Source organism: Saccoglossus kowalevskii, chromosome 18 (assembly GCF_978046115.1).
Source record: "Saccoglossus kowalevskii chromosome 18, keSacKowa6.1, whole genome shotgun sequence".
NCBI classification, from domain to species: Eukaryota; Metazoa; Hemichordata; class Enteropneusta; family Harrimaniidae; genus Saccoglossus; species Saccoglossus kowalevskii.
In genome coordinates, this window is record NC_140658.1 from 17,975,199 (window position 1) to 17,999,601 (window position 24,403).

A 24,403-nucleotide genomic window follows, 5' to 3' on the forward strand; every position below is an offset into this window, starting at 1 on the left:
ATGGTACTGTACGAGTGCATAATTTGCATATTATGGTAATAAATTTATTATTAAAATTCGGTAATTCATCAGGGTTTTTCCTGATGTGAATAGGATTGTAAAAAAGTGTTATTTTCAACACTGTATAGTTTAAGGCTTGCACATATACAAATTTAAAGCATGTGCACTAGTAAAAATATTTTTTACACAAATAAGGACATTCTGTAACAATGTCTGATATGGATTTGCATTTTGTAATAAACAACAATGTACTATTGTTTTCACAAACTAATTTAAATACAGTGTAACTGTTTAAACTGAACACTATAGCTCTGAAAAAATAGTTTAGTTCACAGTGGTGTTTGGTACAAAACTAGAAACATGGTGTTCAGTGTAGACAGGTATAACTGGTATTCAGTGTAGACAGATATAACTGGTGTTCAGTGTAGGCAGGTGTAAACTGGTGTTCAGTGTAGCCAGGTGTAAACTGGTGTTCAGTGTAGACAGGTGTAAACTGGTGTTCAGTGTACACAGGTGTAAACTGGTGTTCAGTGTAGACAGGTATAACTGGTGTTCAGTGTACACAGGTGTAACTGGTGTTCAGTGTAGACAGGTATAACTGGTGTTCAGTGTAGACAGGTGTAAACTGGTGTTCAGTGTAGACAGGTGTAAACTGGTGTTCAGTGTAGACAGGTGTAAACTGCTGTTCAGTGTACACAGGTGTAAACTGGTGTTCAGTGTACACAGGTGTAAACTGGAGTTCAGTGTACACAGGTGTAAACTGCTGTTCAGTGTACACAGGTGTAAACTGGTGTTCAGTGTACACTGGTGTTCAGTGTACACAGGTGTAAACTGCTGTTCAGTGTACACAGATGTAAACTGCTGTTCAGTGTAGACAGGTGTAAACTGCTGTTCAGTGTACACAGGTGTAAACTGCTGTTCAGTGTACACAGGTGTAAACTGCTGTTCAGTGTACGCAGGTGTAAACTGGAGTTCAGTGTACACAGGTGTAAACTGCTGTTCAGTGTACACAGGTGTAAACTGCTGTTCAGTGTAGACAGGTGTAAACTGGTGTTCAGTGTAGACAGGTGTAAACTGCTGTTCAGTGTAGACAGGTGTAAACTGTTGTTCAGTGTAGACAGGTGTAAACTGGTGTTCAGTGTACACAGGTGTAAACTGCTGTTCAGTGTAGACAGGTGTAAACTGCTGTTCAGTGTAGACAGGTGCAAACTGCTGTTCAGTGTAGACAGGTGTAAACTGCTGTTCAGTGTAGACAGGTGTAAACTGCTGTTCAGTGTAGACAGGTGTAAACTGCTGTTCAGTGTAGACAGGTGTAAACTGCTGTTCAGTGTAGACAGGTGTAAACTGCTGTTCAGTGTACACAGGTGTAAACTGCTGTTCAGTGTACACAGGTGTAAACTGCTGTTCAGTGTACGCAGGTGTAAACTGGAGTTCAGTGTACACAGGTGTAAACTGCTGTTCAGTGTACACAGGTGTAAACTGGTGTTCAGTGTAGACAGGTGTAAACTGGTGTTCAGTGTAGACAGGTGTAAACTGCTGTTCAGTGTAGACAGGTGTAAACTGCTGTTCAGTGTACACAGGTGTAAACTGGAGTTCAGTGTACACAGGTGTAAACTGCTGTTCAGTGTACACAGGTGTAAACTGGTGTTCAGTGTAGACAGGTGTAAACTGCTGTTCAGTGTAGACAGGTGTAAACTGCTGTTCAGTGTAGACAGGTGTAAACTGGTGTTCAGTGTACACAGGTGTAAACTGCTGTTCAGTGTACACAGGTGTAAACTGGAGTTCAGTGTACACAGGTGTAAACTGCTGTTCAGTGTAGACAGGTGTAAACTGGTGTTCAGTGTAGACAGGTGTAAACTGCTGTTCAGTGTAGACAGGTGTAAACTGCTGTTCAGTGTAGACAGGTGTAAACTGCTGTTCAGTGTAGACAGGTGTAAACTGCTGTTCAGTGTACACAGGTGTAAACTGCTGTTCAGTGTACACAGGTGTAAACTGGAGTTCAGTGTACACAGGTGTAAACTGCTGTTCAGTGTACACAGGTGTAAACTGGTGTTCAGTGTAGACAGGTGTAAACTGCTGTTCAGTGTACACAGGTGTAACTATCTCAAGTATGCAATACTACCTAATTTCCACTGTTGTTTTTTTGTTTGCTTCTATTTATCATTGTACGAACTTTTCTCAAGTTATCTTTTGTCATTTGGTCGTCTGGTTTCAGTTTAAGTGCTCTAGTGTACTGGAGTTCTGCCTCTAGTAGTTTACCATTGACATGCAGCATTGCACCCAGATTCATATACGCATTAGGTTCCTGGTAAACAAACAAATATAAACAAATCAAAATATAAATAGTGATCATGTAAAAGTCTAAAATATTCACTGGCTTTCACTTTCTCTGAACTTCATTTTGCCTCTTTCGTTATATTTCATTTTGCCTCTTTTGCATTTTGTGATATTTATGTTGTTTTTCTGCTTTTTTCATTGACTCTAAAATGTGTAAAACTGAAAAAAAAAAAAAAACATTTTTGTGCATTCCCAATCTCAGGTAGTATGCATAACTTTGAAAACAAAAGATAACTGCAGCTTAACTATAGAGGGTGCTAATTATTCCTGCATGTTGACTTGCATACCTCTGGACTAAGCATGACAGCCTTCCAGTAATACATCTCTGCGTCTGCATTCAAACCAGCCTGCCTGTGAGCATTTGCACCATTGAACATGATTTCAAAATCATCCGGCCGTAATTTGATGGCTTTACGATACATGTCGGCAGCTTCTTTGAACTTAGCAATTTCAGCGAAATGTTGACCTTTAAAAAGAATACGTAAATGTTGTAGTAAAATGTGTATATGGAGGGAAAGCTATTACTCCCTGAGATTGAACCATGGAAATATGGGATACCACTGATATGTGTATTGCATTCTACTATAATTTAAATTCAATGAATTTATCTTAATAAATTAATTTTAATATACATCTGTCTCCTTAACGCCATAATTTAGAGCGTGCCGTAATTTTGTGGAATTTTATGGGGAATTTTCATCCTACCATATTAGGAAATGTGAATTCCAAATATTCTGCCCTTATCATCCCGTCCATTTTATTTTGACAGTACTAGGGGGTCTTATCCCCCAGACAAACATATCTACAATGTATCTGAGAAACAAAACATAGAAACTCAGTGAGTGTCGATCATTCAATTGTTGGTCAGATAATTCTCATTACACACCCACAATCACATTTGATGGTGTATATATTGGACTAGGATGATAATACCTCAGAGATTTGAAAAGAGGGAATGCAAATTTAAGTAGCTAGAAGTTTAGAAGATTTTTTTCAGCGAAAAAAGCAGTCTGTTTCATTTTGTGATGTAAGCAACCATTCGAAGCATTACTAAGCATGGCATAATGAATGCCCACTCACCGTAATGTTGATAAACGCCAGCATTTTCCGGTTCCAAGTCCAAAGCTTTGTTCAACATATCCGTGGCTTCAGTGTGTCTACCCTATGGGAATAACATTATTTTTGTTTTACATAAAGAGAAAGTTACACCACACACTGTAATGTTGACTCTGAAAAACACTGTGAACCGATTAATTTTCACTGCAAGAATTTCATTCATGATTTCAAAAAATTTCATGATTTTATGGCATTTATGAAGACAAAACTTTGTGAAAGTCACTGATAATCTGTCATAAAACTCCTGAGGAATTTGCACTGCTATAAAATTTTGTGATTTTTATTGACTGTGAAATTTGCGAAAATTTGCCTCTGGTGAAATTAAAGTAGTCTACAGTAATTTTTACTCTCTGCGCCAAGGTCATTCGGTCATGTGATATGACTACCTCCAATCTAGACAAACATAGGTTAATACTGTAGATGAAGTAATATTTACTGGGCAGCCTCCTAAGTGTATTATCTGTAAAAGTGATGGTCGTCATGGTAATGTTATTTGTTATCAAAATGGCAGCCATTTTGAAACATTTAATCTTCAACAAAGTTGTGTGCAATATAGTTAAAGTGCAAACAGGATTAGTACTTACTGTTATGTCAAGAAGATGTGCATATGTTAAATACGCAGGCACATGGTCTGACTTCACTGACAGTGATTTCAAAAACCAACTCTCCGCTTCCTTGTATTGACCAAGTTTTGACAATGAGTCCCCTAAGTCCATTACAATATATTTCATGCAATTAGCAAAACAAAACAGTAAAACACAAAGAGCAGACGTAATCGCTAGTTGATTTTTTAATGTATCATTTCTACAAAAAAGATCAAACCCATTTCCGTCATGATTCTTTATTTGAAGTGAACATTTTTCTAAATGTCAAAAATTATGAAAAGTGGTCAGATTTGAGCATTTTTTATGCAACATTCTGGTTATTGACATGCAACATTCACAATTATGAACATCGAACAAAAACAATATTGAACAACATAAGAGACATTTGTTGTTGTTAATAAAAGCTAAATATTAACAGCATTTCAGAAAACTTACAATATTAATGATAGAACATAAAATAGCAAGATTAAAGTGCATGAACAGCCATTATTTCCAGCGTGAATGAAAAGCTTTAATACACAGATATGTTGTTATATTCTTTTGATTGTTGAGACTATGCCCATATATGGACTTTACATTTTTTGAATGATGTCTCAGACACCATTGTCAATATATTTTTTTTTTTTGAAAAATGGAAAAGTATTTATAGCGGTTCACATAGGCAACTATGAAACCACATTTACTAGTTAAAAACTTACTAAAATTATTTTTAACACTTCAAGACATTAAAAAGTTTTTTGTAAGACACTATATTTTTTTTCACCAAGCAAAATTTTGAGATATGTTCTTGTCATAGGTAAAATAGGCCATAAAACAGATGAAAAGAAAAATGGATTTGATTGATCATTTTCTGAGTCGAGTACTGTGATCCAATTTCTTTGGACTGAATAATAGTGACTCATGTTTTCATTTTTTCCTCCTCCTAAATCCTTATATAAAATAAAGAAAATTGTAATTTTTTTATTTTTGTATAGTGTTCTATCTTTTGTATCGTTCTATCTTTCTATATGTCTTGCTCTCAAATTAGAATGTTCAATAAAATATTCATATTTATATTTATAATTTTATGATTGCGTTATTGCATAACCTTGTTAGATCACAGAATGTTGTTCTATTACATACAGTGGCCATGAACTGAACCAGCTGACTTTGTGAACAATAAGCATGTGTTATTCAGGATGTAAAAAATTGTGAGTGAAACTCAAAATATAAACGAAATAAAATGTGAAATGAATGTACTATCTTACATTATAATGTTGCCGGCATGTCTTGGCATAGAGTGGCATATGTGTACCTGCACCAGGGCTCAAGCAAGCCCCCCCCCCCCCCACACACACACACACATAGTTAGATTATCATAGTATGGATTCCTCACAGTGTTATATCAGATTCAGAAATGATTCCATAATTTGACAGCTACAAATATGGTACATATGCATAAACTAAAGGTAATGAAGGCAATGCTTATTAAAATATTAACATTATTAACCCACCAGGGTCTGGCATGTTGCTATGCCTTACTTACCCAACATATTGTACAAACTTTGCGGAGGGTAATAATCTGGTCGTCGTCTTATCGATTCCTTGAATGCCTCAACTGCTTCCTGTGAATAAATTTAAAGCAATCAGTGAGAATGGAAAACCTTTGCAAGGATGAAATTGATAAATAAATGAGGAGTGAAATGCTATTTATTGGAATTGAAAAAGAATTGGAATTGAAAAAGAATTGGAATCAAATTCTTCCTTACTCAAGTTTTGAGACAAAACATTAAATTATATCATACCTGCATTTTAATTATCTGAAAACATCGTTCTGATTAGAGTGTGTTTTTAAATATGCAAACCATGGTGAAATAGACAATATACCAGGGTTTTTCATATATTTAGAAGTAGGCCCAGAGCATGAAAAAAACATGAAAAGTTAAATCATTCTGTCAACAGAAATCAGCAAAAATAATATTGCCTTAGGTATTTCAGGTTCAAAAGAAAAACATGGGGAATATAAATTTACAGAATTACGCAAACAATTTATCTATAATTGATGTATGCTAGTTCCAGGGCCAACTTCACTTAACCATGGTTGCGAGTACTAAGTTTTAGATACTGCATCACTGTATCTTGGGATGGTTGAACATGTACACATGTCACATTTAATATAGGCTCCAACCACATTTTTTTTTTAAATTCTTCTTGAGATATGATACCAACAAAAGATGAACAATGGCAAATAAAATATTGAATACAAAATTTAAATTTTTTCAGTGGTCGAATTATTAGATTGAGTTTAAGTTTACATGATTGTGAGATTAAAGATGTGGTTGTACTTTTAAACAGAAACATGGAAACAAAACACAGAAAGATTAAAATTTACCAGGGTATATCAAATTGCACTTCTTGTCAAAATCAAGGTGGACTGATAGAATGAGAAAGTGGTCACTTTAAGTAGCTAGACAAAAATAATAAAATTATGTTTTCAGGCAAAATCCCTTTAATTTAGGGGGTGCAACAAGCAGATCTCCTGTACACTGACCTCATATTTTTTTTGATCATGTTTAAGTCTTCCCAGATTATAAAGAGCAGAGATGACAGCATTATTGTGGGTTTTAGGATCCTTTAGACCTGTATCATCTAGAGTCGCGGCATGAAGATACACTCTTTCTGCATCATCATCACGACCAACCGCAACCAACGTGAGACCAAGATTCAAGTGAGCCACTGTAAAAAAAAAATATATTAGAGATAAAAATGTGCGGGAAGGGAAGGTTCGGATCTTCTCAGTCACGGAAGTGAAAACTGAAACGAACACGTCATGTAAACTAGAACTCAATCTTGTTTATTCATCAACAACAGCGTAATACAGATGTTAACTCATAAACAACTGGAAAGCAACTGCTCAAAACGAGCGCAAAAACATACAATGTTGCCATAGATCGCGTCAAGTAACAATTTGTAGGGCGGGAGGCGTTCCCATTGCCCGATTACGAATACGGTGTTTACTCCGACGTTCGAAACAAATATTGGCCAAATTAAAACTGGGTGTGCTAGTTTCTCATAGCATTACATGCAAAAAATGAAATATGAAGAAAATATGGTTATGAATAAATGATCAATAATTCAAATGAATCTCCCCCACAAAGATATCATCACAAAATGGATTTTTAGAAAGCGTGACGAAATATAAACTATCGTATTGGAAGTGCACATAAACCCCAAATTGTATTTATTGTATTCTGGGTCATTATAATATTACTCATCCAATTTGGATGTACGTGTAATATAATTTGTTTTGATCACACACATTCCATGTTTTGTTGTACATTACAATGTAGGATACTGGCTGAGATTCATTCACTATAAACGAATGCGACTTTGGGGGAACCTTGCTTAAGGTCCGCAGGTGCTTGTCTTCGACCTGGTTGATGCCAGGATAGCGCATTAAAATTGCCATTTGATAGAAAGATGATCACACAGCCCTGTCATGTTGTCCCAAACAGGAAATGACTAGTGGCAAAATGCACTATGTGTTAGCACTAACAATTGCAATTTGCACTTACAAAATAAAAAAAAAATTCAGGAACTGTCGCCTGGCACAAAAACATTTAAAAAAAAAAAAATGTAGGATAATGTCTGGCATCTGTGATAATGTACCATATTTATTCTATTATTGTGCTTGGATAAATGACAGAAGGATGTTTATTGTACATGCCTTCACTTTTACACAAATTTAAAACATGGCTGAATTTAGAATACTGTGGGCCAGTGAAGAATGTATTAACTACAATACATTAGAAAGGGAAATTTTCACTTTAGTAACTTGTTGACTATACTTTGTTTATATTTCATCATTTCTGTGGTTTTATAGTACAAACTACCGGTAGTAGACTTACTTGCAAGTCGAGGTCTATATCTTATAGCATTGTGATAACACACAATGGCTTCTTCAAATCGGTCGATTTCTTGAAGTAAAACACCCCTAGAAATAAAAACTTTATTGAAGTGAAGTGTTTCTATGAGGTACACAAAGGAGAGTACTTACATATGATTGCTTTTGAACTGTTTCCTTGGTAACCTATTTTAAGTACAAATGCTTCATATTATTTCCGCTACATATGACAAACTAAAGCACCATTCCAATTTTAATAGTTTAATCTGTGAAAGGCAATGGTACTTTTCACAAAATAAAACTAATATTTTTCTTTAAAAAATCTCAAATAAAAACCATTCTCAACTACATTTGTACAATGCAATGTAAATGTGTATATCACATGACCCTGAATTAATAAATATTTTTTTACTGGCATATTATTTAAAACTTGTTTTTATCTCAGTGCAATGTTTAGGTGATTTATTATGCATGTTTGTGTACATGATTTCATGGTAAAACTCATAATATCAACTTACAACAATTCAATCTTTGGTTCATTAATGCACTGAATTTGTCTATTCGGATTTCTGCTTGTTCTCACTTGTTTGTTATGTAAGTGTTTAGAATTTCACAAAATTGTGTACCTTTACCAGCCTGACTGGAATGTTACCTGTCGGAGCATATGGGCTGGCAGTAACATTGGTCATGTGTATTTTGTAATTTTGCCTAATGCAATAAAAACGTATAATGACCCTGGCTAATAAGGTTCACTGGCAACAAAGTTGTCAACATGTTATCAAAAATAGGAACTACATGTACCTAGGAGTGGGACACAGCGATACAGGCAAATTTCTGAATTTGTTATCTTTGTGCCTTAAGCTACTGTGAGTTTCAAGCCCTTGTTATTTCTAGATCTATTATAAGCTGCACATATAAATATGTAGTATTTTCGAATTTCAAAACATATTTTTGTGAAATAACAATTAAAGTGCCACCTTATTTTTTTCAACACAATTGGTGTATAAGGACACAATCAAATATATTTAAAATACTCTTTAATTAATTGTTGACAGAAATACAGTTTAATTTGTAGAAAACGCAAAAACATTGACATTTTCCAGAAACAGGTCAAAGTGACCATTGTTCAATTCAATCCCAAAACGTATTTACCCACAAGGCATTATGACTGATGATAATTAAAATTTTCTGGAAAGTTTGTTCCATTTTTTTTTTTCAAATTTGTATGGCTTATTTACTTAATTAATATTTTTAGAATTTTCTAGAAACACAATTTTCTAACTATGATCATAGCAGAAAAAAAAACACAATTTACTTTCCCTGATGTGGCACTACTACACAGTGAAAGGTACATGGTATGCAGTGGTAGGAAAGAGACAAACAAACAACTAACACTGCACCCATTGTTATCAAAACCAGTTAAACTACAAGGTACGGTCTGTTTTATGTTCAGACACGACCTGCCACGGTTCACTGACAATATTTACACACACACTTCTTGTACAGTAGCAGCAACTCAACTAATTTTGCTACCTACATCTAGTACCGGTACATTATGAGGGACCATTGTCATAATCACATACTCCATGTGACTGACCAAAAGAAAATCAAAAAAAAAAACTTGGAGTATTTTAAGTTTTCAAATCATATAGTTGAAATTATTTTCAAAATTATATCAAAACAATCAGCAATAGTAGGGGGTAACACTTATAAATAGAATAATTACAAAATATTGTTTCCATAGAAACAAGTTATGTTCTCTTTGTTATTTATTTAACGAAAAATTTCATTCATCAAAATATCAAGTAGTTTTTATCTTTTCCCATTTTCACTACTTCGCATCTATCCCTAATTTTGAAAAAATCAAAACCTCTGAAAAACACAAACTGATTGAGGTTTCACAGGTTAGAGACATATTGTCAATATTCAAAGACTCAAGTGATTAATAAGATCGAGATGGATATCGCCTCAAAAGTAAGGTCCCCAATTAACAGGATGTACAGTAATAACCATGGAGATACTTACAAATTATAGTGCACATCCGCCATATTAGAACGATACTCTAAAGCTTTTCTGTAAGCTGTTTCAGCTTCTTCTATGTTACCCTGTGATTTCAGAATATTAGCAAGATTGCCCCACGCTAAAAACATACAAAGTGTAAAGCAGACATGCACATAATTTTAATATTCACAAAAACATGCAGTACACACACTAGGATTATGCAGAGCCACTGGAATACTAACCATTTCATTTACAGACATATTCACTAATAGTATTGCAACTGTATTTATCTTGCAATTATTCAAATCTGTAGTTTTATATACATATCTACCTTTCAATTTGATGCATTAACAAGCAGAGTGTCAGCTGAAACAGCTCGACATTGTGATATATTGTTGGAATACAAACAAAATAATGGTGGGTTGCCAATGGGTTTTTTAAAAATAAGTTGAAAATATAAAGATGATGCTGATAACAGATAATGACAAACAATCAGTAGCTCAAAAACAAAAAAAAACACTTTTTTTTTACCTTTTGGTGGGTTGATTTTAATGCCACTTCTGTACAACGATTCCTCAGTTTGCCAGTCTTGGTTTCTCAGTACTGTACGTACACTGAACAACACTAATAACACTGATATCGACACATGTAAATACTTGTGATGTGATTTCTTTATATTGTTGTGTATGACGCATATTCCAAGCGAAACAAGCAACGTATAACCCATGCTCGGAATGTACAAGATGCGTTCGGCGACAACAAATCCAACGTAGAAGAATATATTTGTTGCTGGTATGAACGGTAAAACCAAAATTGACAATGCAACAATCGCCACATGTACGCTTTTAAACTGTTCGCATGTTTTATACCGATAATCATAATGCGCGAGGTCTACACTTCCATTGGAGTGCTTTGTCAATTTTTGGAAGTCAGCGTTTCTATGCATTTGACGTAAACAATACCAAGTGAAAACTACTAAACTGATGAACATCAGCACTGTTGCAAGGTTACGAAAATCTTGTACATTTTCTATCAAAGGAATGGCTTCCATCGACCAATCAAAACTCAGTAGATATGGGTTGAGCAGCAGCCAGAGATTAAAAGCGGGCAGAAAGTTAAAGGTCAATGACCTTGTTAGTACACTGCTGTGATTGGATGCTGGATTATCCGCTGGTGCAAACTCCGGAGGGCTACTCCCCATAATAGAGACTCTGGTTGTCAGGACAACAATACCCCATAAAGCTGAACATAATAGACCAAGAAAAAGAGAACGGTGTTTTACCTGCAACAGAATCAAGTGTAAATATGAAGAAGACAACCCTAATAAAGCTAAGAAAATACTGGTAAAAATATTTTTGGTAAACTTCAAAAATTTATGCACATGTATGCCTTTTTTATTTTCATTTTGAAATTGTCATCAAATTTAAAAATTTTCAAAAAAAAAACTTTTTTTTTATCATTTTTTCTAAAATTTTGACAAAACAAATCAGTAATGCAGCAACCAGTAACATGAATATTTTGGGAATGACTAACTGAGTTTTAGTTTATGATGTGTGAACTGATATAACAAATTAAAACATTTAAGGGACGACGTCAAAAGATCGATGTCGGATAAAAAACTTAATTGAATTCCTTTAGTTTTTTTCCAAACCCCCCTACCCCCCACTGAAACTTAATTGATAAATATTGGTCATGGCGTCAGACTACATTCACCATTAAATACAAATTGATAATAGGACAGTAGTATTGCATAGCAGTTGGTTGTCGGGTGGGTGTAAAAAGAGTTTACAAATGCATCTCATTTGATGCACAGATTTACCGGTACACTCGAACCAAACCATTTTTCTCTTGTTTTTTTCCCTTTTCGGTTATTTCTGTCCATGATTGGATAGAACTACAAATTTTTTTGACTTCATTAAAAAATAAAATCGTTTTTGTAGGATGGAAACTTTTTGAGGTCAAAACCCCCCACCCCCAAACTAAAGGAAATAAGTTTTTTATACGACATCGATCTTTTGACGTTGTCCCTAAGGGGATTAACCATTAAAAACTCTAGGATGGGAAATGGAAGAAATGTGCAAATTATTTTTTTCTTCTCTTAGTTTTGAGTTAGTTTTTTTTTTCATGATGATGTTGTTATTATTTTTTTTTGCTTTTCTCTATAAAATGGGTCTAGATTTATTTTTTTTTCAATTTTTTTTCTGTGATGGTATTTTCCCCCAAATTCCTGATACTCAACCCACAATGCGAAGATATATACACTATCTTCACTCATCACAGATTACATACACTGTAATGTGGACTTATGGTACACATTTGTTGAAACATAAAAACAGTCTAGTTTGGGTACAAAGTGTGCTTTCTTTACGATTAGTATAAGAACTTTCAGAAGCCAATTCATAAATTATTTTGAGTGTCTGGATCAATACAGTAGTGTGAAAATGTATGTAAACCTGTCCCAGTCTGCTTGTATACTGTTTCAGGATGGCTAGCGGCAATAAACTGTCTCCTTAATATGATTTACAACATACTCTAGTCACATACCACACACTATATATCAACTTAGGTGACATGTTGGTATTTTGCAAGTCACTGATGCCCCCCCCCCCCCAAAAAAATTATCTTATTAAAATATATCAAATATCATCATTGCTTTTTTTTGTAAACAACCATCGCTGGCAAAATTATAAATTATTAATCTGGAATTCAGTAAATATAGACATATTAATTACTGTAGAACTTTTTATTTTTGCTTAGAATTAATTTTCTCTATTTTCGCTAAAGGAATGATTCAGTGAAAATAAAATCTATCGAATATACCTTTTTTCCTATATTTTACGTTCAACTTGTCAAAAATCATTGAAAATGAATTCCACACAAAACGCCCAAAAAGTCTTTTCAGTAAAAATTAATTCCAGCTAAAATTAAGTATTTTACAGTAGACAGGCATAGTAGCCACGTAGCATCTGTTTGTATCACATGTTATGTAAACATACAATATATTGTACCCGTTTTATTCATCGCATTTCACTCCAAAATGACACCGTGCAGACTGTGACATTTTAACTTTGTAAAATCAATCTGTGGTGACAATGCGAGAGGCCATTCTCGACTTTACTTTCACTCACCTTGTAAAAGACTTGGAAAATATTGAGTGGAGGAATTTTATTCCAAACTAAAATATCATATACAACATTGACAGCCAGTACAGTGATTCCCTGTTCTTTCCATAGCATACTACATGCTGCACACACTAAACTTAACACTAAGTTACGCCATGCAGTCGCTGTGAAGTGTCGCCGGCTAATGGGATCGTGTACCTGCAGCCAAGCGGCATCTCTACTTTGGCAATACTTGATATACGTCAGGAAGGATAAAAGAAAGAACATTGCAGCACCAATTTCTGCTCTTCCAACAATCCCTGCAACAGCTTCAGTATGAATTGGATGAGTCGCGAACATGAGTCCACACAGAAAACCTTGTTTTTTAGATTTTAGTAAAAACTGAGACAGTGAAGTAAATAGCGCAACAACAACACCATGCATGATGACATTGGTGAGGTGAAACCAGAATGGATTGAGTTCCCCTTGTAGGTAGTTGAGTCGGAATGATAAAACACACAGAGGACGATAAGATTTGTGACTCCCGCTGTGTGTAAGCGGTGTTCCCCAAAAGTCATCCATAAAGATGTTCTGCCATGGTGTCTCCGGCAACAGATCTTGGTTCTTTTGAATTGCACGACTGGAATGTGAACAGAAAGTTAATTTCATTATAAATTTGTGACACGTTGCCATGGAAACTGTTTAATATTCTGTTGTGAGACTAAAAAATGTTAAATTAAATCTGAGATACAAGTTTTCTAATTTGTTTTAACAATCATAAAAATTTAACTTTTTAAAATTAGTACCAATGTGATGACTTACAAATATTATTTACAAATTATCATACTTCCCAAATTTAAATAAATTTGAATATATTTTTGTTATTTTCACCCCCCTCCACTACAATTTACATATTGTTTGACTTGAAGCATTTAATGAAGGAAATTTTGTTGAGTTTCCACAGTAATTTTGTTTTTTAATTATTTGTTCTCCAAATGACAAATAATTTTCATAATACATGTAACATCAAATTCGCATAATAATGTGTATCTTCTTAAGATAGAAATAATTAACATAACAATAACATCTATTGTTCCAGAAAGGTCAAGTGTGCTGCTTGAATTGCCAAGCAAGATAATTAGGTAATGAAGAACAATGTGCTGCCAAATGTTAATGAAAAGAAAAAGACAGGAATGTGCAAATGAGTGTGAAAACGCAAATCATTCAAACCTTACTTTGTATTAAAGGACAAAGCAGAGTCTTTTACATCAACGCCCAAAACGTTGACAAATGTACTGTGTGGTTAGTGCATTTCAATTAGGTTTAGAATGGTCAGAAGGAACATGCAAAAACACACAAGGTAATTTATCCTATCACAACATTCTAGGATAAAGTACACATACGTAATTAGAGCAAAGTAGACTATAGAAAACGATTACTTTCTATGGCCTGCCATTAGAGAAACTACAACGATACAATGGTTGACTAGTCATGCATAATCTACAACAGAATTCACTCAATTCACTCCATAATGTTCAGGCCCACACACAAAAAATATTTCTGATCAGTATGCAAGCCAGTTAAAAATGTACATTTCCAGTTTGTTTTTTGGGGGGGTTTCAGAAAAACTAAAACTAAAATTCAGTTCTTATTAAAAATAATAGCATATGCATTGACGTTGAAAAACAATTTGTCCAGAAACTTTTTTGTGAGCTTTCAGATATTGTGAGTGGTGACTAATTTTTTTTTTTAGAAAGTAAAAAAAGTTTGTTATAATATTCAAATGCATTATTTAAACAATAGTCAAAGTAAACAATTTGAAATCTTCCAACTATTTGAACTTTAGAGATAAATAATTAGATTCAGTTTGATTGTTTAACTGTTAACTGATTTACATGTGATTATCTAATAATAATTGCATAAACAAACACGACACGCGGGTGTCACACTCCATTATGCGTTGTTGTTTTTTGAGGTGTATAAAATGGTGGTACTTTTGTCTATTAACTTTAAATAGCCACTGAACCCTGGGAGCTAGCAAGCATGAACTTTCCCCACAATAACCTGCTTCTTTGAAACAGACCATGCATACACATTGAATAAAATAGTTGGCAAAAATCAGTATAGGTAAAAAATAGTAAGAGATGTTTGCTTTGACATTGGCAGCGTGTACACGCCAGCGCCACGTTAAATTGAACAGGCAAAGATTCCTGGTAAAGCACACACACGCGGCATTGTGAATAAGTGACTAACAACTCTTAAGTGACCGTGGCTACATTACCTATCATCGTATGCGAAGTCGGCCGACAACGTGTTCAAATACACGGCCGATCCGACAAACGCACAAGCCAGAGGTAGAAACATTGTTGTTTACGATAACCAACTGTCCCCAGGTTGACGAGAAACTACACATTTCTGGTCATCGGGTACTGTCAACTTGATTTACGACCACTAAGGAACGACCTTTGGCATGCGGAAGTCGTTTAGTGTACACATCTCGGTTGTATAACTATTTCAGTTATTTACAGACTATCGTTTCGCCTTTTCATTTTTCCGGCATGAGTGGAAATAAATCAATGGGTTAAATATTTATTCTTGAACCTAATGTTTATACTTATAAACAAAATTACATTAATGATATAAACGTTGTTGATTTAATTGCCTATTATTCAATAATTTTTGTAAATATCGAATTGCCGCATTATGAAAATACCGATAGATGTGTAGTATGTTGTGCAATATGCAGAGCACATTGATTGCATTATTTCGTTGACAAACACAGAATACGTCGAACTAAAGCAAAGATCTGGTTATACAGAAACAGGTTAGTGTTTGTAGACAATTTTGAGATGTGATTTTGGTCCATTACACTGTGAAATAAGGTTAAATCGTATGCCCTTTATTGCGATCGGCTCCCGGTAAACAAATGCACGTGTCCTGTCTTACCATAGATATTTATATTGCAGGGTATGTGGTCGTATAAACTTATCTTCCATGTCAATCGATAATAATGATAGCACAAAAATATGTATTTTACAGGAATCGTACACTTTTCAATAATAACAAAAACACTGTGAAGTTCAAAAGAAATGGAAGAACCTGAGCCAGTGGTCCAAACAACAGTAGATAACAGTTTATTGAATCAAGGTGAGTTTTTGTGCGTGGGGTTAGTTCCATGGTGACCAAGTACACTGAAAAACACCCAAATATGTTTATTATTATAAATAATATTGCTTCCATTAGTCTCATTTAAATCTAAATAAGAGCAATTGGATATGCCACCCCGACTTTCTATTTTATGAAGGACTCCTGATTCTATCGTATTAACCCACTAAATCCATGGCATTTCATGTTTTCTAACTTCCAGTTGGCCGAACAACAGATATTCAAGGCCAAAAATGCATACAAATCACACATTTTCCCCATTTGTGAGAGCTGAACTCAGTAATGTGAGGACAGATGTGGTTGAACACAATTAGAACTTGATGCATGTTTTATTTTTGTCGACCGAAATGAATATTTCTCTGACTTCACCTCATGAATATGTTTATCCTTAGTCTCTGAGATATCTATTGACTGGTCATCAGAAGATGATGATGATAGAGATTATGCAGATTGGGATTGGGAAGATGAAACAGGAGGTAAGTCAACAGGAATTTGTGCTACCAAATGACGATGAATTTTCATAAGATGTGATAAAAATTTGGGGGACTGCTCTGAGTATAATAAATAGTTACTTGTAGGACTATTTTTGTGAAAGCCATGATACATAGGTTTGTGCGACAGTCATACCATGTTACATGTTGACGAGTGTATAATGTAGTACAAGGAGACAACTTTCGTACAGTGTGTACAGTGACTTGGTGTAACGGTCAAGTGCCGGAGCCTCGATCCCACCTTTATTCCAGTAACCCAGATATGACATTACGTAAATAATACATAGGAGTATCGATATATAAGTATGATATTGGTAGATACTTGGACATTACAGAGTGATTTACTCATAGTGTGGTAAATTTCTTGCAGATTTCACCAAGAAGTATAATTCAGTGAAGTCACCAAATTCACAGGTTTGTAAATTTATTATTCTTTTTATTTCAGATCAGCATACCGATTGGTCAGAATGAGATCATGTGATAGTGAATAAAACTCATTATTTACTCTGGGTCGATAATCAAAATCTACTGACCATGTAATGACGCATGCACCATTGTATAGTGTTTACAAAAACACAAAATAAATAAACATGCAGTTTAAGTAGCTCTATCATAATAGAGCGTATAATTACCTCACAGTGACAGATTATGGAGCATCCGAGAAATAAACAGGACACTTTATTGCTTTATTGTATACTCTTTGACCCTGCTAACTTTTGTTATTGTTATTTTTTTCAGTCAAATCCAAATCAACAAATTTCACATAGGAGAAATCAAGTGAGCAATCATCTTTGTTATCTTGCGCATTTTTCCCCCTTTCTATTATTACACTAGAAGGATTTTAATTTTTTTTTAATTTTGGTTTCAGCCAAATGAAAAAGCATTTGGTAAATACGCAAGTAAAATTCATGTTGAGAAATATGATGGTCCACGGTTGTCATCATCCGCTGTGTCGTCGCTACTTAGTAGTGATAAAAGAACAGAGGCTGGCAGGTTGGTGGTGTATTTCCTAATACATATATTTCATCCTATATAATGAAGATATCTTGTCAATGGCAAGGCTGTAATACTTTCAGTGTTTTACAATTGCTCACAACTTTTACTAGTACTATCAGTATATCTTGTGCATTGCTAATATTGGGTTGGGAGAGTTTGAAAACCTACAATGTCCACAAATTTAACATTAAAAAGACCAGACTGGTGTCTGGAGTTATCAGTGTATTATGGAAACATTTGAATTTACTGCATTCCGAGGAATTATTACCAAAATAAAGTTTGCAGTCAGCAAACAAGCTATGTTTTGCCTTGTAGGAGATTGTCACTCAGTGACATCAGAGTCTCAAATTGTGTGCAAGGACCAATCAAATTGCTATGAAAAGTATCACATGGCTTTATTTATTACAGGGGTACATGGTTTTTGTATGATACTTTTGATAAACTTTTTTATACCCACATGATTGTACATCAATCCCCTGTGAGTACCACTGTGTTAGATTTCAGGGGATATTGAGTTTGTTTATTTTTGTCTATGTAGGAGTCGAGTAAAAGATAAAGCAGATAGAGCAACAATGGAACAGGTTTGTGATACAGTCATTATGATTTATTTGATGAACAATAATGGATATTCCACCTGCCAACTAACCCACTATGAATGAAGGTACACTATATGATCAATATTTTAGTGACTCAAAAAAACAAAAAAATTAACAGTTGTTCTTCATTCATTCATTCATTTATTCATTCATTTTCTCATTGCTATCTTTAATGGTGGTAGGTTCTGGACCCTCGTACCAGGATGATTTTATTCAAGATGCTAAACCGACATGTCATATCAGAAATCAGTGGATGTATTAGTACAGGAAAAGAGGTAAACAATAATTTGATTGCATCATTTGAATTCTCATTATCACAGTGTAATAGAATATTGGTTCATTTGTTTTCTGTTTTGTATTTTTTACCTTTTTTTAATGTCAGATAAATTGACTTGAGTTTGTAGATTTCAAAACAAGGGCTGGGAAAAAAATCTAAACAAATTTATGGGCAATTTAAAACATATACAGGCACACATTTCGATAATTTTATTTTTGTTTTAAAATTTACATAAAAATTGTGTTTTATATATCTGTCCATAACTACAGTAGAAACAAAACTTCTTGTAAGAAAAAGTTTATTTTCTTAGAAAGTCAGGAACCTAAAATGTAATCACTAGTTAACTGGTGTTTAGTTACTTTGCCTTGGAAAGGATAGTTCTTGGCAAAAATATGTGTTGAGGATATGAAACAAAGGAACATCATGAAACACGGTGATAGGCCATATGCATGACCTTCAAAAGGTCACACATCCTGGTACTCAGTGAGATTTTCCTCCATAAATGTAAACAGTCGCTAATAAAGTTCCAAAACAGTTAAACATGGCAAAAACTGATGTGCGATACTGGAAGTTATTGCTGTAATAGAGTAATATTACCACCTGAAAGTACCAGGATGTATGACATTTAGGGGTCAGAAAATACCAGGATGTAGGAGCTTTAGGAGTCAGAAAGTACCAGGATGTAGGACCTTTAGGGGTCATAAAGTACCAGGATGTAGGACCTTTAGGAGTCAGAAAGTACCAGGATGTAGGACCTTTAGGAGTCAGAAAGTACCAGGATGTATAACCTTCAAGGGTCATGCATGAGACCTATTCACTGGTGCATTTCAATTGAATGTTTCTATAAATTTCTTGGAATTGTTATTTTTATAGGCTAATGTTTACCATGCTTCAACAAAAGAAGGTAACGACATGGCAGTCAAGGTAAAATACATGTTTATTTATTACCCAAAATATCAAATTGATTCAGGAGTCAATTTTGATTCACAATATTGTGAATATGGCATCTGGAATCCAGTATAAAACTGTATGGAATGTAATATTGCACTGTATGAAATAAATATGGTAAGTTAGGAAATAGGGCACAATTAAGAATCAAGTATATCACCATATGGAATCCATTATGGCACCATAGAATCCAAGATGAGATATTTAGGAATATGTTGTACATGCCTAAAACCTCCACGAATGGGTAGCACACCTGCTTAATTCTATTTTATAAATTATTTTACAGGTTTACAAAACTTCCATTCTTGTTTTTAAAGACAGGGACAAATATGTAACTGGAGAATTCAGGTAAAATAATAAAATACATAAACTATTCATAATACTTAAGTCTCCTGTCACCAACATTTTTATTTTCCAGCTTTTCCTAGACCATTGTTTATTTGTTTGCCAAAAACATCATTAATGTCACTGTGGAGTTCACCTTCATTTATTGTTTACTTATGATCTTAAGATTTCGTCATGGTTACTGCAAGCATAATCCAAGAAAAATGGTGCAGACGTGGGCCGAAAAAGAAATGCGAAATTTAACAAGGTATGAAAATTATCGTGTTAAATACAAAAAAAAACGCCTTGATAACATGGTAATTCTCAGTCCATTTTTGCTGTGTACCTGTATTAAATAAATGAATTTGATATTTCAGAATGTACAATGCAGGTATTCCATGTCCACAGCCTGTTATATTACGAAGTCATGTACTGGTGATGTCATTCATAGGAACACAAGGATGGTGAGTATTGTGTTTGTTATTGACCTTTGACCTACTGTACTCAAATCACTTTACAGTGTCGGCCATATTTGATTTTAGCTGCCCAGAATGTTATTCTTTCTGATTTGTTAACCAGCTTGCAACCTACTATAATAAGATTTATATGAATTTTTCTTTGTAGGCCAGCTCCCAAACTGAAAGATGTAGAACTCAGTGAGTCAAAAGCAAGAGAATTGTATTTAAGTTGTATTCAGTTGATAAGGAAGATTTATCAAGATTGTAAACTGGTACATGCTGATCTTAGTGAATATAATATGCTGTAAGTTATCATGTTACACTGCTCTCTAGTGGCAGCAAAAAGATTTGATCAACATTGAATCCATTAAAAATCTACCTGAGTGAATATTTCTTGTACAGTGATATGTTTTGTTACACTGCCCTCTAGTGGCAGCAAAGTGATTGATCACATGTTGGGAATTTTGATATTTGATAACCTTTAGATCATTTGAAGAGTTATAGTTTTGTATCATGTGATTTCTATGAGATCCTCATTGAATATGAAAGTTGTATACCCATATTCATCTTCGCCAGCCAAGGATCATTTATTCGGTCAAAGCCTCAACATTAACCCTTGGCAGATTTCACCACAATTTACTGTATGTCGCATTGTCGAATCTGATACAGCAATGCTGATTGGTGACCCAAGATCCTTGGTGTGCCCAATCAAATGACTCAATTTAGCTGCAGTGAAATACAGTTTTTCCTAACACGATCACGCACGGGTTCGTGGGCCGGTTATGAATGTCCGGCTTTAGCGAAACCGTGCGATTCTGACGATAACCCATCGATGATCTATCTACTACATCTGTCATTACTAACATTTTGGAGAGGATGCAGTATTATTGATATTTATTACATTAAATCATTTTGTTATATCATTGATTCCAATAATTTCTACAGATACCATGAAGGTGATGTATTTTTAATTGATGTCTCTCAGTCTGTAGAGCATGACCATCCACAGGCATTGGAATTCCTCCGTAAAGATTGTACAAATATCACAGGTATATTTATCATAGTTCTCTACCATATTTGCTCTATTAGATGTGTTTCTATGGCAGAAATAAGTCAATTTTTGATGATTCAGTATACAACACATGTAATTTTTGGTTTTTATGCGTTTCTTTTAGAGATGCGCTTCTCATTAAGAAAATAGAGTTGTAAAATCATGAATGTTAGATTTCTCCAGCAATGAACAGACAAAACTGACTCCCTCACTGTGTTTGTTTGATGGAAATCAGTATTGTGGTTTTTACTTTCATATGCTCTTTTAATGAAGACGCTGTTCTGTTTACTGATATAGTGAATAAAAGGAATTCATTCTATTAAATTATTAATTTAATAGATTTTAGTGTTGTATGAAAACTTCTCATTTTTGAAATGAATCCACTCTGCATGCATGGATGTCTTACAAATGTCTCTGCTCAGAATACTGCATTCAATTTCAACAACTCAATATATTTTTTTTTTCAGATTATTTTCGCAAAAACGGTGTCTCTGTGATGTCAGTGAGAGAACTCTTTGATTTTGTCACGGATTCTGCCATTCATAGAGAAAACATTGATCAATATTTAAGTAAGGTAAGTGACTACATCACTAGACAATGATGTATTATTCACCTCCTATAGAACAAATGAATATGTCAAAGGTCAATGTTTCGGCCATTTTGGATCAACTTTATCAACCCTGCTGGGAAGAGATTTGTAGGGTCATATGATTGAAATAATAACCTGATAAAATACAATTATTTGTTGAATTGAAACTGCAACATCTTAAGGATACAGTGATGTAAAACAATGAACATTATTTTGTATTTAGGCCATGGAGATTGCAATCAATAGAACAGAAGAAGATGTAACTGAAGAACAGAAAATGGAAGAAGAAGTAAGTGAAAAATGATTGGTTAAAAATGGTCAGGTGGTAAAATGCATTGTGGAAGGTGTATACAATCTGAAGATTTCACACCAATTGTGTATTGTTATAACACTATTAACCCATATTCTTATTCGTCATCTTAATTAACCTCTCATCAAAGACACTTTAATTAGCTATTTAATTATGCAATATTTTAGGTATTCAAACAATCCTATATACCACGTACCATGGATGAAATAACCGACTTTGAGCAAGATGTAAAGAAGGTACAAGAGGGACAATCTGACCAGGTAACCAATGACTACCGTTATGTTGTGAACTTGAAGTAATTTTATACATAAATACACAGTTGTGTGTCTTGATGTTACTTTCAAATTATATATGCAGGATATTTTTATCATATAATAATAAAATTTTATTTATTTTTTGTTTGTTTAATTTAGGTTTATTACCAAGCAGTAATAGGTATGAAAACTGACTTAACTGGAGCACAACAGGTGAGTGACTATACTTCACTCATGTAGCGCCTTCTAGTGTTGACTTTTCAAATATTGTGCCATATAATTGAGAAATGAGGAAGACTAGCATTATTGGATCAAATAAAAGTTACTTCATCATTGTTTTTGTTTCCTAGCAACCAAAGTTACTGGAGGATGAGAGCTCAACTGATGATAGTGAAGAGGATGACAACAGCAATGATGAGGATGATGAAAAATCGAAATATAAACGCCAATTACACAGAGATGAGTCTCCCAACAGTAGAAGGGTATGTTGTTTTATTCCCTCTGTGTCAATAAAACTCCATCATCTCCATCAATCATTGTTGTCATGGATTTAAACTTCCATCTTGTACATTCTTTCATATTGTTATTTGCAGATAAGAAAACAAGCTGTGAAGGAAGCTCAACGTGAAAAAAGGAAAAACAAGACACCAAAATTTGTAAAGAAACGAAAAGAAAAATTAGCAAGACAGAAAAAGGGCAAAAATTGAATTTAAATTTTTTTAAATTGAATATTTAACTAGTAAATTAATTTTGGTCATCCTAATAGATGGGTTTTCAGTGTGTTATTTTGTCTGAGTACATTGTGCAATAGTCACTGAAATTATCTGCACACCTCTGCATAGCAGGTGAATACTTGATTGTCTGACAACATAAAATCCTAAAGAATTCATTTGTACATACATGTACCAAAGATGAGACAGTAGCCAGGCATGTTCTGGACCAACTGAATCAAGCATATTAATTAGGACAGAATGTCATGGACATGGACACCAGAAGCCTGCTTATGGACCTCATATACTGTAAACTCTATTCAAGTATGAACTTCCCTCGGAATTCTATACATACCTGGTATTTATTTATTTACAGTTCATTGCATGAACTCGTCTGCCTAATGTACAACCAAATGTTTGCAATGATTTACTTTAAAACACGTCTTTTTAACTACACTGTAGCTTGTTATTTTAGATAATTTATAATTTCGCTAATTAAAGATTTCAAATTTAAAAAAAAAAGTATATTCACACAATGACATTATCGACACTTGAAATCTTGCATCAAGTCAAATTCATTAAAGGGCGGTAGTCGTCGTTTAGCATATGTTCGAATTTCATTTAAACAATGTATTTTACACGTGTTGTGTACGTCGCTATGAGTCCCATACCGTACAGAAAGCAGTGCCAGGACCATAGCCCTTTAAAATTGCATGTAGCTATTTCAATGTGTTTTACAGTATTTCATTTCCATGAGTTGTCTTTGTATTTTGTACTTATCCTATGAATACCCTTTTTACTCAGTAACACATGGCCAGTGAATACTTTGTTTTGTACATTGCAAAGTACATCTGATGGAGTAAATATGCTAATTATACTCACTGTTGATGACAAGGTGTGGTTATTATTTACAATCCTTGACACTGCAGTGTCCTCTCTATTGGAACTTTACTTTTCAGAGAAAGTACTGAAATAAACTATCCTTTGTATACAATTTGTCTCTGTGTTCACTTACTAAACATGCAGCTACAATTTATCCCTCATTATCTAAATGCTATTAGTGTATGAAGGTCATGTGACCTGATACACTCTGGTCGGCATGCAAGGTCAAGTGACTACGTAAATACTGTTTACTCATTTGGTAAATCAACATAATCAAATATTTCAAGTTCTTTACTGTTTGGTATGCTC

General features: G+C 34.2%; 2 protein-coding genes across 2 annotated transcripts; one reads left to right on the forward strand and one right to left on the reverse strand.

The window, feature by feature from the left end:
- Positions 1 to 1,912: 1,912 nt before the first annotated feature.
- On the reverse strand, positions 1,913 to 15,536 carry LOC100369392 (protein O-mannosyl-transferase TMTC2-like). Its single transcript, XM_002740037.3, has 11 exons — positions 15,325 to 15,536; positions 13,071 to 13,683; positions 10,474 to 11,224; positions 9,967 to 10,081; positions 7,946 to 8,031; positions 6,589 to 6,773; positions 5,584 to 5,662; positions 4,038 to 4,159; positions 3,418 to 3,499; positions 2,625 to 2,803; positions 1,913 to 2,305 (listed from the first exon to the last, which is right to left on the reverse strand). Exons 1-11 carry the CDS (start codon positions 15,405 to 15,407, stop codon positions 2,123 to 2,125), a joined length of 2,478 nt encoding a protein of 825 aa, XP_002740083.2. The 5' UTR covers positions 15,408 to 15,536; the 3' UTR covers positions 1,913 to 2,122.
- A 218-nt stretch (positions 15,537 to 15,754) lies between these two features.
- Positions 15,755 to 24,206, forward strand: LOC100369541 (serine/threonine-protein kinase RIO1-like). The gene is made up of 20 exons (XM_006823203.3): positions 15,755 to 15,867; positions 16,083 to 16,190; positions 16,601 to 16,684; positions 17,070 to 17,113; positions 17,438 to 17,476; positions 17,568 to 17,692; positions 18,234 to 18,276; positions 18,474 to 18,566; positions 19,442 to 19,492; positions 19,803 to 19,864; positions 20,028 to 20,108; positions 20,218 to 20,304; positions 20,465 to 20,602; positions 21,244 to 21,347; positions 21,817 to 21,923; positions 22,162 to 22,227; positions 22,416 to 22,508; positions 22,662 to 22,715; positions 22,853 to 22,984; positions 23,096 to 24,206. The coding sequence occupies exons 2-20, from the start codon at positions 16,133 to 16,135 to the stop codon at positions 23,207 to 23,209; spliced, it is 1,575 nt and encodes a 524-aa protein (XP_006823266.1). The 5' UTR covers positions 15,755 to 15,867; positions 16,083 to 16,132; the 3' UTR covers positions 23,210 to 24,206.
- Positions 24,207 to 24,403: the final 197 nt, after the last annotated feature.